Raw genomic sequence first — 13,627 nt, 5'->3', positions numbered from 1 at the left:
CAGAGATCGAAAGGGTAGGATTTTAGATCAGTTAGTCATACCTACTAAGTATAGGGAGGACCTTTTGAGTCTTTGTCATGGAAATGGGTGGTCCGGCCACCTAGGCATAAACAAATCAAAGGAAAGATTGCTTATGGAATACTACTGGCCTGGCTGTTTCAAAGATGTAGAAAACTTTGTAAGATCATGCGACGCCTGCCAGCGTTCTGGTAAACCAGGAGAGACTTGGAAAGCTCCACTGAAGGTAGTGCCCTTAATAACAGAGCCTTTCAGACGACTTGTAATAGACACGGTAGGCCCTCTTCCAAAAACAAAATCAGGCTACAGGTACTTGTTTACCATGCTGTGTCCGGCCACCAAGTTTCCAGAAGCAATCCCTTTGAAAGAGCTCAGCTCCACCGAAGTAGTAGACGCGCTTTTGACAGTGTTTGCACGAGTTGGGTTTCCAGCCGAAATTCAGGCAGATCAAGGGTCAGTATTCACGAGCGCACTGACTTCCACATTCTTGCAAAAGTGCGGGGTAAAGTTAATACACAGTTCTGTCTATCACCCTCAGTCAAACAGTGTAGAGAGGTGGCATTCGGTGCTTAAGCGAGTTTTGCGTGCGCTCTGTTACGAGCACAAGGAGGACTGGGAGAACTGTCTGCCGGCAACTTTGTTTGCTTTGCGAACGGTTCCACATGAAGCAACAGGGTTCTCACCAGCAGAACTAGTGTATGGGAGGACACTCCGGTCTCCACTGAGAATGTTAAGAGAGATGTGGGAGGAAAGAGGGGAGAGTCGAACCGTGGTTGAATACGTGCTAAATTTACTGGAACGGCTAAGCGCAACCCAGAAATTAGTCGGAAAGAACATGGCAATAGCTCAAATGAACGCCAAAGTCTATTACGACAAGAATGCGAGGCTTCGTACGTTTAAAGTTGACTTAACGATGAAAGCGGAAAAGTGTAGGTTTGGTTGTTCGCAGGTTACTTATCTGGGCCATGTTGTCGGTCAGGACATGAGACGGCCGGCTGAGCTGAAAATAGCGACGATTGGAGATTTTTCTCAGCCGCGCACGAAAACGGACGTTCGTTCATTTTTGGGACTTGTGGGGTATTATCAACGGTACATTCCGAATTACTCGCAATTGGCAAGTCCATTAACAGACGCCCTCCGAAAGGGAGCACCGAGTAACGTACACTGGGATAAGGACAAAGAGAACGCTTTCCAAAGTTTGAAAACGCTATTGGTTTCTCGCCCTGTGCATCGCGCGCCAGACTACACAAAGGAATTCATAGTTCAATGCGACGCAAGCGACAGAGGTATGGGCGTGGTACTTAGTCAGGTCGGCGACGATAACGAGGAGCATCCTATCCTCTACGCCAGCCGTAAACTAAATGTAAGAGAGGAAGCCTACAGCGCTTCCGAGAAGGAATGCGCTTGTTTGGTTTGGGCCGCCCAGAAGTTGTCGTGTTACTTGTACGGAGCGAAGTTCATCTTCGAGACCGACCACTGTCCTCTGACGTGGCTCAATCAAATGTCACACAAAAACGGCCGCTTGCTCCGATGGAGCCTCACTCTCCAAGAGTACAACTTCTCCGTTAGATATAAGAAGGGAAAGTTGCATAGCAATGCGGATGGTTTGAGCAGGCTAATTTGAATTCTGCGTTTGAGGGTCCCGCCTAAATTTTAGGGTTACTAGTGTTAGCTTTTCTTTAGGCGAAGAAAATCCCCTCTCATTCTGCAGAATTCCCTCCATTAATTGCTGAATTTGTCAGCAGGAATTTGCTTCAGAAATTGGCAGAGTGAAATGTAGCATTTTTTTTTGTTTCTACACTTATGTTGTTGTTGTTTTTTTTTTTTGAAGCCTAGCGAGTCTAAAGTGAGAGCCAATGCACGTCATCTCGGCGCAGAGCCGTGTTGTGGGGTTCATTTTGCAGTTGCCTGTCCTTGTTGAATGTTTTGGGGCGGTGACATCAATGCACAAGTGGTCGCTGCGAGCCAAGACATCAATCCCCCCCCCCCCCCTGACCAACAGCCGTTCTCTTCCTGCCGAGCGGTTGTCAGCGCTAGACAGTCGAGACTTTTCGGGCCATGGAGGCGCTGTCAAGAATGGCGAGTTGCGCAACAAGATTGCCACCTTGCCACCCGATTACGACAAGGGGTGCAAGACGCGCACCTCTCCCTCTCCGTCGCCGCAGCTGGGAGGCGTTCAAAGAAGCGGCCTTTGCGCTGGCATCCGCCGCCTTCCTCCAGCCCCTTCGACATTGTGACGGGACGAGTTCGGTGCGCGGACAATGATTCCAGAGTTCCCCAACGCGGAGCTGATTTGACACGCCTGGACAAGCCGCCGTGGGGACGACGTATTTTTGTGCTTCTCACGGTTCGGAGTGGCACGGAACAATGAGCGACGCTCGATCGGCAACGATAGTTTCCCGGAACGGCACCCCGCGCGGTTGCCTCTGTGTACAGAGCGCGGTTGCCTTTGTGTACGTAAACTGATCTTCAGAGCAGCTGCGAGTTGGTGATGTGTAAACGAACAGTCGCCGTGTCGTAGGAACGGCGGATCGAGTGTATAAAAACTGTGGTTGTGCGAATGCTGAGGACACACTTCTCTTGAGCAGTCATGTTAGACTGGTTCACTTCTCTCATGCAGTCCTGTTGGACTAATACTCTTTTTCTCAAGCAGTCATGTTAGACTGAGTTAATTTCTGTAAATAAACCCTTTTCCTCGTTCTCGATGAGAAGCAGTTCTTCACTTCATCAACGTTCTCAGCGTAAATAAGTTGGACGACGGCATGGGCCAGCTACCTTCGAATTCATGCCGTACTCCAATCTTGGCAAAGGACCACGGACCATGGGATTGAGCCCCAATCCTGACAGCGCCCGCGCGGGCCTCATCTTCAAAGCGATCTGCAATGTTTGCGGAGTGCGCGTAGTACCGGTACCTTCGTATGCATTGTGCTTTCGACGTTTCGTACGCGTTGAAGCTACAGATGCACAGAGGTCAATTGGCTCGCGGCTTCTGCCGCGATTCCTAACTCCAGCGTTTTCACAGACAGTTTCCGCGGTCATCGAGCGATGTGTGCTCACAGTTACCTGTGCGCGCGTGACACCGTGCTGGTTAATTTAGTTAAAACACGTTGACGGGCTAGCTGGTTTGAATACACGATAGAATGTGTAAGCGCGACTGAACAAGTACGTAGAAAGAAGCAGACACACTAGCGCTATCTCGGTCTGTCTGTTTCTTTTTACTTCCTCGTTGAGTCACGCTTACACATTCCATCATTGTTAATTTAGTTAGTAAGAGAATGTTTACAAGTTTATACGGCCGATAAACCTACTAGCCTTACTTCGTACAGCTATCTACAAATTTGCATTATAATGAATGCACCAGACTTATCGTTGAAGCAGCAGCGATTGCCGAAGGTGACACAGTTAATAAGCCGTCAATTGCATTAACAGATAAAGAACCGGTTCTTCTGAGGTCGCACATGCACTCTCGTTCATCTTAGGCAGCGGTCATGGTTCCTTTGAATTTTGAATGCTTACTCATGTCGGTTTGATGCTTTGTGGCGGGCGCTTTTGTCTTGGTGTCTCAGTATATATGCGTGTTACCCAAAATAAAAATTAGCTGGAAGTCAGCGCTTGTCTTCGTCGTTCTTTTGGTCGCTTGTCGTTGTATGCGTTCTAATGGTATCTTCGACTGGTCGCCTGTATGCCCCGAAGCAGAGTCGGGTAGATCGCTCGTTTCCCGAGCTCAAAGGTAGGGGACAAGCGCGCAAGCCGAACGTGCGACTCGCTCTCGGAGGAGGAAATTGCTGATGCGAAGCCACGTGACTACTACCAACGTCCGATGATTCGCCTATCCAAAGCTCCCAGCGCTGCCGGAAAAACCGGCGGACGTGCCGGCGGGACGAACGTTCGTCGAGACGCCAGCATGCAGTGGCCTAGGTTGCCAAGGTTACGGTGGGCCGTCGCCAACAGCAGCGACGCGGCGCTGTGATGACGTTTCAATCTCGATGACTGCTCCGACGACAGGGCTCGGAGCGCCTCAGAGCGCTCCAAGATAGAGGAGAGCAATCGAGAAGAACCAGCCGAACGCAGGGCGCGCACCCTCTTTCAACCAGCCGAAGACTGCGCCGCTCGCGAGAGCACTCCAGAGCACTCAGAAACGACCAGCCGAAGATAGCATAAGTGATCGAAACAATGGAATACCAACTAGCCCGTACCCAAACCTTGCTTCAGGCTATCTATAGCCTGCCCATGCCTATCACTTCTTAATGGTGGCCGAAATACAGCTGCTTCTGATTACATAACCAAATTGACGGCTCTACACGCGTCCCCTATCGCATGGCCCCTACGTAGTGGACATGAAAAAAGATCCATCGTTGTCGAAGTGCAATTGGGGAACTCACCACTCGCTTCGAGTAACGTGGTCACGGTGATGCCCACGGGCAGTGCAGTGTTGCAAAGCAGACAGCCGGCCACCAATGTGGGAAGCGTGTGGTCGTCGTTAAGCGAGAAGAAGAACAGGAAGGGCGAGAAGGTCGTGATGTAAGCCACGGCCAGTGCCGCCACCGAAGTGTTCGCTGCGTGGGACAACAGAGAATGCGCAGAGGCCAAGCATATGGCCCAGTCGTAGCGGCGGTTGAGTGAAGACTTGCTCACAGGCATCAAGAGCGATATCATTCATTGAACGCATCGCTGTTTACAAAAGTTCGGGATAATACTGGTCTCACCTGACTAATATAGTCTTAATTTTGTTGGCAAGAAAAGCCGCACCAGCCTGTGAATAAGCTGCCCCGTCTGCAAAAATTTCTGCTTCTCAAGTATTCATAGCGTTATAAATTTTGTCAAATGAAGCAAACGAAATCATAGAGATGAAGTGCAAGGGTGATCGAGTCATCTGTTTCGCATGTATTAATGCATATAAAACTTAACTATGCCATTATTGTATGCAGCACAAGGCATCCTCATTAATATCAACAACTAAGATATGAGATCGACAGCTTTTTGGGACCGTAGCCGATGGCGCTGCTAGCTAGGAGACGAGTGTTTGGGCCACAGCAGCAGCAGGTTACGGTCAGGCCATGGACAGCCTGCATTTTGAGAAGTGGTAATCTCCGAATCCCTGAAAAACGGACATGTCCATAGCTGCCCTAAACAGATCAGATATGCTAGGTAATGTGGGTAATTGGCTAATTAGGCCTCACGAATATTCGGGTCATTAGAGTGCGCCTTTAAGTTTAATTTAAATGTCCTGCTAAAAAAGACAAATCCTGTATAGCACGGTATTTAGTCTCTTTATGTTTTTTTTTGTTTCTACGCTGTTGCTAGCCAGAACTATGCAGTTGTCTGGCGTACCTTTGTTGAAGAAGGATCCGACGAAAAATGAGAACGAAGTGGAGCTGGCCGAATACGCAACAAGTAGCAGGAAAAAGACGACCGGGTCGCTGTTGCGCAGCACAGGCCCGTGGCTCGAGAGCGGCGCCGTGACTACGATCACCAGCAGCCCGGAGCTGGCAGTCATCACGGCCAACGTGGTTAAGAACCAGGCCGCGTAATTTAGCCAGGGGTTCACGCCCATCATCTCAAGCAGGTCCTGGTGGAAGCGGCAGAGAAAGGCATTGTACATTGCGCAGTATTTTACACTGAACGTGTGAACGAGCTGAACTTTGTATCGAACACGCACACGCTCAGACACACATGCACAACACGCGAGCACACAGAAGCACACGCCCGCGCACTCAGCTAAAATAAGCAACGAAATTTCCTCCACGATGATAATTGCACTTGGCACACCACGCTATACTGCATGCGGCTCCCATTACAATGCGTCTTGTGCAGTGGCGTAGCAACAGGGGGGGCCGGGGGCCATGGGCCCCGGGTGCAAGGGGCCAGTGGGCGGGAGGGGGGGGGGGTGTCATATACGTCTGAAGACATCCCTCTTTCCGCCGGCTACACCCGGGGAGGGGGGGGGGGGGGGGTGACAGAAGACCTATGGGCCCCGGGTGCCAGACGACCTAGCTACGCCACTGGTCTTGTGCCTTGTAAACTTGAAGCCAGTGCAACCAGCCAGCAGCAGTGCATGCAGACTTAAAATCTCACTATACCTTAACTTTTGTTATTCTGGTTGCTCGACAAGATACTTCCTTTTATTCCTTATGTTGCAAGGTACAAATAATACTACACTGAAAGTTGATAAAGCTGTAAAATAATCAATTCTGAGCGGCAAAACCAGAAAATTCGTAACGAAGCCGAGTAAGAGGTGTCGGGTTGGACTTGCGGAAAAGGCGGCCGGATTCCGGTGAGGTATAGACCGTTTTTTCGTAGGCGCCGCCATATTGTGAGCGCAGTGGCGCCGCCTATGAGCAGCGCCATACTGGCTTGGGTGAAAGCGGTCTTTTGCATGGCAGGTATACGCTCGGCGGCAGGTTCTGGCGTTTGTTTACGCCGTCGTGCGGCCTGTTTAGTATTACGTGTGTCTTCTACGTGGTAAACGGTTCTGTGAGACGTGCTGAAGTGGTTTAAGGCGTCATGGCCGGAATTTCTGCTGGCGTTGAGGTGGACGGAACACGCAGCGCGATGTGTGCGCGCATATTCGAGTCTACAATCAGCCTCGGAGATTAATTGTGTAGCTCTGAATGTTCCAGTCATAATGTGACCTTATTGCAGTATTGTCCTCTATTTCCAAGCTGCGGTTTAGGAGCCATGAAACATACGCGACGATCGTAACAGCGTGAGCGTGGGTACCGTTCTGCTACGATAGGAGCTGTGGTGTTATACTTTGACAAGCGTTCAGACTGTTCGCTGCAGGTTACATTGCCTGACTACTTGGTTCGATGGATGAGGTTTCCGCCCCTGAATAAAATAGTTTTGACAAGTGATAGCAGCATACCTTACTGTCTGAATTACGCTTGTCCAGCAAAGGGACTGTTTACGAACTGCGCGAGCGTCCTAAGCAGTGGTAGGTGCTGGATTACATATATCTTCGTTCTATATACCGCTTGGTCCAAGCATACCGCATCAGCGGTTATATATTTATAAACGTTGTGCGGCGTGACTATGCGAGGCCCTGTTGCGGTGTTAGCCCGTTTTCTCTTGCGTTTTCTAAAAAGAGGATGATAACCGAATTTCTCTTTCGGTTGTGTTCGTTCCGTTCTCTACGACGCACTCACACGTATTACGGAAATTTTGTCCACAAAATAGGCATCGCATTTTTTTAATCGATCCCTCATATATTATGGCTGTATACAGGCCAAAAAGCAATGCCGAAGCGCACAGCTTACATATGTACCGTGCTGGATCACCAACCGCAGTGATCGCTGTGTTGAGCAGCGCCATCGGCCTCATGCAGGAAGGCTAGCGTAGACATATGGTAATTTCAAGCCTACTAGACTTGAAATGCGCGAGAACGATGCCGGTGCATCACAAATATTTGATTGCGCCTGCCGCTTAGATGTTTCGCGGTTGCCTTAGGTTGGCCGTGCACGAGCATGCGCTCTTATGCTTTATGTTTTACTCCCTATGCCAAGCGATCAGATATTGAGCAGATTTACCATTTCATGCTGCTAATAAAGAGACACCGGTTTTCTTTGCCGAGTTAAAACTGATATAAACAAAATAGTTCACAACACATACACACACCGCGACTGATAATGTGCGTACACAGCGGCTGATAAAACGCGTCACATTTTCGCGCCCTCAAAAGATATTTCCGCCTATTGTAGTTACCGATGCACCGAAAGGTTTCCCTGACGACCTTATATGAACGGACACGGCGTACATTTCACAGAGTACGATCTAAAACATCAAGAAATCGTTCCGCAGCACGCGACAGCAATACTTTCAAGCTGCGCCGCGCCGGATCGCCCAAGCCAGAGAGGAGGAAAGGCTCTCCGCGCGGCCTATCCTCCTCGCCCGATGAAACGGTCTATAGGCATCTAAAACCCTCACGCACTGTACTTTAAGTGCACACAAAGGAACCGGAGGTGGTCAAATATAGTCCGTCCTCATAGCCCGCTGTGCAGAAACAGAGGAAACCAATCTAGGAATTTAGAACACATATATACGAGAAAAGGCGTAGCACTGGAAGTGTCCTCTCTCTCTCTCTCACTGGAAGTGTCCGCATAATTTGTTGACTTCAGAAAAACTTCTAATGTGCGTAACATGTGTTTTGTGTGTTTTACAGTTCTTGTAACAGAGCTGAGAATGACGGACCTTCATGCCAGACTCCTTCTCGTAGCCGACCTGACGGACGGCGGCCAGCGAGGGATAGATGTAACTGAGCAGCACAATGATTGGCAGGAAGTAGTGGACGATAAAGTAGAAGCTGTCTACTGTGTGCGGCGGTAGCGGGAACCGCTGTAGCCGCAGGTGCGTGACCGGGGGAGGCTCGTCCGAGTAGTGCTGCTCCTGCGCCTGCAGGAACTCGAGTGTGTGCTTGAACACCTGCTGCTGTAGGTACAGGAAGCCCTCGGCCACATAACCTGCGCGACCACGACGCAAATGAAAGCAATGGTCCATCCCGACGTCCGGGCCAAAATTCTTACACGCAATGCAGGGTGCTTTGTTCAAAAGTTAGATAGAGATCATATACACTAATTAGCTTCCTGTAGAATGCTTCAGGTTAATAATATATAGGCGCTGCAGTACTGGGCTACTAGCATAGTGAATGTAGTGTGTGTACGCATGTCTGTACAGGCTATGGAGAACACTTGGCTAAACATGCAAAATCACAAATAACGCTCTGGCCATAGCCGAGAGGCATCGCAGCCTGTTTATACTATATAAAGTATAGACGGGATGCAGACGGCACTTGGTTAACGCTTTTAATTGCAACTGCCTACGGCACTCAATTATAGACGTGGTTCACATTGACTTTATGCAAATCAGATATATAAATGTATGTAGATTTACCTGGCAAAGGAGGCGCTGCACTTTTCAAGAAAAAGTTTCGTTGCACGAAAAAATTACAGAAAGAGAAAGGTCATGACGGCAGTGAGGCGTTCTATTGCATTATGCGGTTTTGACGTCGACGAGCTCCCTAGTTAGATATAAGTGCGTTGGTGACATAATGAAGCACGCAGTGGCGCCGCAGACAAGAAATTGCACTTCCTTTCACTTTAACGTTTCGAACGACTTAGAACTGCAATAACTCTTGCCCGACATTGTAAAAGCCCACAGAGTTGTGGCCGTATGTCCCACGTTCCAAAGCAGTGTCCACATTTGGCTCAAGTATCATCTGGTGTGGACAAATGCACACACACACACACACACAAACAAAACTTAATGGTCACCTGGGCTACCGTCAAACTTGGTCTCAGGATGACGCGGCGAGAACAAAGGCAACATGGGAAAGTTGCTGTCGGTGCTCCACGACTGGTAGGGCTCCGCCTGCGACAGCCTCATCCGAGGGGCCGCTTTGAGTCGGATCTGCAGGCATTCAAAACGCAAGTCCCAGCTATGTTCGGAGGTGCGGGGTCTTAAACGTGCTTTTGGGACACAGTAGTGGGAACAAACTCGCGGGCATTTACTGCGTCTTCTATACACCAAAGCCAGCCAGCCGAATTGCTACCAACAGACCATGTAATGGGCGCTGACGAATCGAAGAAGCCCAACTCACCGCGACAGGATATCGAGCGAATATGCCTGCCCTTCATGCTGGACACCAAGACCTAGTTGTTCGCGCGGTGGCGCGTTCGAGCGATCGGGTTCGACCACCCTGGTGTCTCGCTACAAGAACTTTCGCAGAACGGTCTCGTGAAGCGTGCCGGCGTGCACGAGAAACGACCGCGCGCACAGCCAACCCCGAGCCACATAGGAAGAGGCAATTCCCTTTCGCGCCCGAGCAACCCCGCGTAAGGTGGCGTTAGCAGCGCAACACTCGCGCCACATCTCGTACTATTCTGCAACAACCGGCCGCGGCGGCTCAACGCTATGCGGGGAAGCTAGACTAGAGGAGAAGCTAGTGCCATGCGGGGAAAACATCAGCGATGCTTGAGAGTTTAGCATCCCCACAAAGGGTATTCCAGTTTGACAAAAGGGCGGGAACTCGATCAACGAAATCAGCTCCAATATAGTGCTGGGAGCTTTGGCAGCTTGCGATACTTGCCTTGAAATTGATGTCCAGCGGCAATGTCCCACTCGCGTTCAGGTTGAGGCCGACGAACACGACGCCTCCAAGGATGGAGTCCCGGTGCGCCATGGCGGCCATGTAGTGGTTTACCATAGCCTCCTCCGTCTCGAATCCTTGCACTGGAGGTGATGTTACTCCCTTCTCCAAATGCTCATGACCCTCATGACATGCTCAAGTGAGCTAGAGGCGCACTACGCAACACGCATTTTGAAACCCTAACGAATTCGCGACACCACATCGCCACACTAATACCTGTTTGCTGAGATTTTCTTTGTGCATAGTATTCTTCGCGATGACCTCCATTCTTGTAAACGCCGGGGCCTACCCCACAATGTTTGGGCTAAACGATGACGCGCATTAAAGGCGTTCGTCAACGTCGCGGCCAGGAACGCAGCGTAGTCTGAGCTCAAAGAAGAGCCTCCTGGTCAATGCACTGAAGACGTGTACCTGGACGTCCACGGGACGCTGAAAATCGGCCAGGCGGACGCGCCTTAGCTGTCACTATTGACTGGTGTAATTATTATGATGCACTGAGCTAACCAAGTTTTGTGAATACCAGGCCCAGTGAGCTGTTCAACGCGAAGACTGCTAGCAGCTGTTCGTATAAGCCGAGAGTGCATTGTCTAGTAGCCCGTAGAATACGCGTTGTGGTGCGACTACGACACATTGGTGCGAACTACTCAAGGAACCTTAGTTGCGCGCAATCAATATCTCAGCGGTGTCTCATACGGGAAACTGAGAACTTGGTGCGCAGTAGAGTTAAATGATTGTTTTTAACCTACATCCTGAGCCTTTGTCAATTACATGTCTCTATTATTTCCCTGTGTATGCCAAATCGATAAGTGCGCTTGTGTTTGCTTCCGAAATATGTTATTAAAAATAGGCAATTTCGCCCGAAGCGCGAAGCACTGACTGTGATAACAAGGTTTCGTTTCGGACTTGATCTTCTCGGTCACGGGTTACGCAGACGCAACATACGCGGATGCGCCGAAATTTCTGGCGCCCTGAAAAGCTTTAAGACGCCGTGTAGGACCTCTAATGACATAGCCTACGCTCCACTACGCTGCCCCGTAAACAGCCGCGCCAGTACATCACTTTCAGGTTAGAGCACTAACATTGTTTTGCACTTTTAATATTTATTAGTCTGGAAATATCTAAGATAAATGACATGTGAATGCTATGTTTCATGCTATTTGTTTGTGGGTTGCCATTCTCAAAATTTTGACGAATAACTTATAGTCAAGTACGCAAGATCTCGTATCAGCAAATTTAGTAATTGAATAGTGTAGCAATACAACCCGCACATACGGCACGGATAAACATATGACGTACGTATGGCCCCAAATAATATAGTATAAAATCTGTAACTGCCTATTGACACTTTATCTGTAATTGCTTTTCATTCTCATTCTGTTTTGGCCTCCTGCAATTGGGATTGGCAGTATCTAATAAGTAAATAAATAAATAAATAAATAAATAACCGCTAAATAAATACGGAGGCCGACACTGACGGGGATAATTCGCTTGGAGTGTCCTGATAATTGCTATCGCAATAATAATTCCCGCGCACCTCATCTCACGATGAATGGCGATGTTAATGCGATCATCAGCGAATCAATGTAGCGACACGCACCGTGTGGTCAACGCCTAAACGCGCCACCTATGAAACGGGTGCGCAGCCTTTCCAGGCCTCTGCCGCGCACGCGACACGCCGCGAAGAGGGCGTGTGCGTGCGCATTTATTCAGACAACTGAATACTTATGTCGCGGGTTCAATTCCACCAAGCACCAAATAATTTTTCTTTTAATTGAAGAGCAGCACATACCCAGCGACTCAGGGTGGCTCAACGGTTGTTTTCAAAAGCGGTTCCTTCAGCATGGGAGTCCCATGTTCTACGCATTGATCACGGACTACTGAGTAACTCAAGTTGGTGGGAAACGGTTAGAGACACCACTAGATAGCTACTGGAACGGGGGTCAAGTATCCCAAAGAGAACAATTGCATTAATAATAATCAATGCCACGATAGACAAACTGTACTCTTACAAGCACGCATATAGGATGCAGGCAAAAAAGGACAGACTACTACTATCACGTACACCATACCCTGTTGGCTGGTATACGAATAATGTTTGCAACATGCTTTACCCATCAGAGGCGGGTTGGAATTTTCGGCCATCGCCCCGAGCACAGCTGCGGTGGCGTTGGTGTCCGGCGCGTAGAGCAGCAACCAGCGAGGAGCGCTGGGCGGTGGCACGTGGAAGCGCGGCGGCAGCCTCTGCACGGGGAACGGCTCGAAGTACGTCACGTTCCGCACGCGAGAGTAGTCCATGTACTGGCGCGAGAACACCAGCGTCAGGGACACCGCGGCGGGCGCCACCAGCTCCATTATGAAGGCGACCCAGTGGCGCTTCACCACGATCACGTAGCACTTCCACACGAGCAGCCACAGGTGCGTCCACGACAATCCCATGGTGCCTCCGCACAGCCTCGGACCCAGCGGCGCGACACGCTCGTCAAAGGGGCTCGGTATCGAGGCGCTAATGAAAAATAAAATGCATAAAGTAAAATTAGGTTGTAGGTTTTAACGTCAAACACCAAATCACAAACGATAAGAGGCGCCGTGGGGAGTGTTCCGGATTAGTTTTGACCATGCACTTAGGGATCAACATGCACCGAAGGCACCTTGCAGGAGCGCTTTGCCTCCATCGGAATGCGCCTGCAGTGGTGAGCAATGGAACCCGTGATGTCGCCTTCAACAGGCCGAACGCCGTAGCTTAAATGAGCCACCGCGGCTGAAATGGGCCAGAGTACGGGCTCGAACTGAAAAATGTATGGAAACTAGAGTACGCGGAGCGTTTGTAGTGAAAACATATCGCAGATACGATATCTTCTCGCTACAGAACCACAGCCGGTTTGTGCCGCTCACTTGCGTTAGGTTTGTGTTGCGCTTTAGCGAGTGAACGAGGGTTTCGTTGGAACAAAGAAAAAAAAAGGCAGGGGAGGGATATGCCTCGTTTGAAATGCACAGGCCTCTCTAAAGCCAAGTTTGACGCGACCACGCACGCCCACCTGAAGGTATAGCAGACTTGCTACCTTGTAGGGCCAGCGACCGAGCAGCGCTTCCTTGCTTCCGAACAGCTGCACGAGGACGGAACACCGGGATAGCGTGGCCGCGAGGGCGGCACGCTCGCAGCTTCTTCTTCTACCATTTTTCCACAGAGCTACAGGGCGCGCACTGGCAGTGGAGCCTGGTTGAGCTTTGTTTAACTTTACATTAGAAGTGAATAAAGTTTCAAAAACTTGCAGAAAGACAGAAGAGCTGATGACAGACAGCAACCGTAGCTACAAATTGGCCACGACTGCCAGAAGGAAAGACCTCAAGGGAGGATTCAGTACGCCTACTTGAACAGAAGGAAAAAAACCATGAGCCATTCCACCTCGTGGAGATGAATGACCAACGAAGCTGCGTTGCACACGACAAAGAGGTGACACAGAATTTAGA

The 13,627-nt window shown here is 49.8% G+C and overlaps 1 protein-coding gene across 1 annotated transcript in view; it reads right to left on the bottom strand.

Moving 5' to 3' along the window:
- LOC135906996 (phospholipid-transporting ATPase ABCA3-like) overlaps positions 1-13,303 on the bottom strand; it is a 45,821-nt gene extending 32,518 nt beyond the window's left edge. Inside the window, exons 1-7 of the mRNA XM_065438646.1 lie at positions 13,219-13,303; positions 12,271-12,662; positions 10,100-10,242; positions 9,285-9,420; positions 8,206-8,474; positions 5,350-5,587; positions 4,401-4,574 (exon numbers count right to left, since the gene is read on the bottom strand). Coding sequence (XP_065294718.1) covers positions 4,401-4,574; positions 5,350-5,587; positions 8,206-8,474; positions 9,285-9,420; positions 10,100-10,242; positions 12,271-12,595 — 1,285 coding nt within the window. The 5' untranslated portion in view covers positions 12,596-12,662; positions 13,219-13,303. The remainder of the gene's footprint in view (positions 1-4,400; positions 4,575-5,349; positions 5,588-8,205; positions 8,475-9,284; positions 9,421-10,099; positions 10,243-12,270; positions 12,663-13,218) is intronic.
- Between the last annotated feature and the right edge of the window lie 324 nt (positions 13,304-13,627).

The sequence above is a fragment of the Dermacentor albipictus genome, chromosome 1 (assembly GCF_038994185.2).
Source record: "Dermacentor albipictus isolate Rhodes 1998 colony chromosome 1, USDA_Dalb.pri_finalv2, whole genome shotgun sequence".
In the NCBI taxonomy this organism is placed as follows: Eukaryota; Metazoa; Arthropoda; class Arachnida; order Ixodida; family Ixodidae; genus Dermacentor; species Dermacentor albipictus.
Note: the sequence above shows the minus strand (reverse complement) of the source record. Positions and strands in the feature narration are given on the sequence as shown.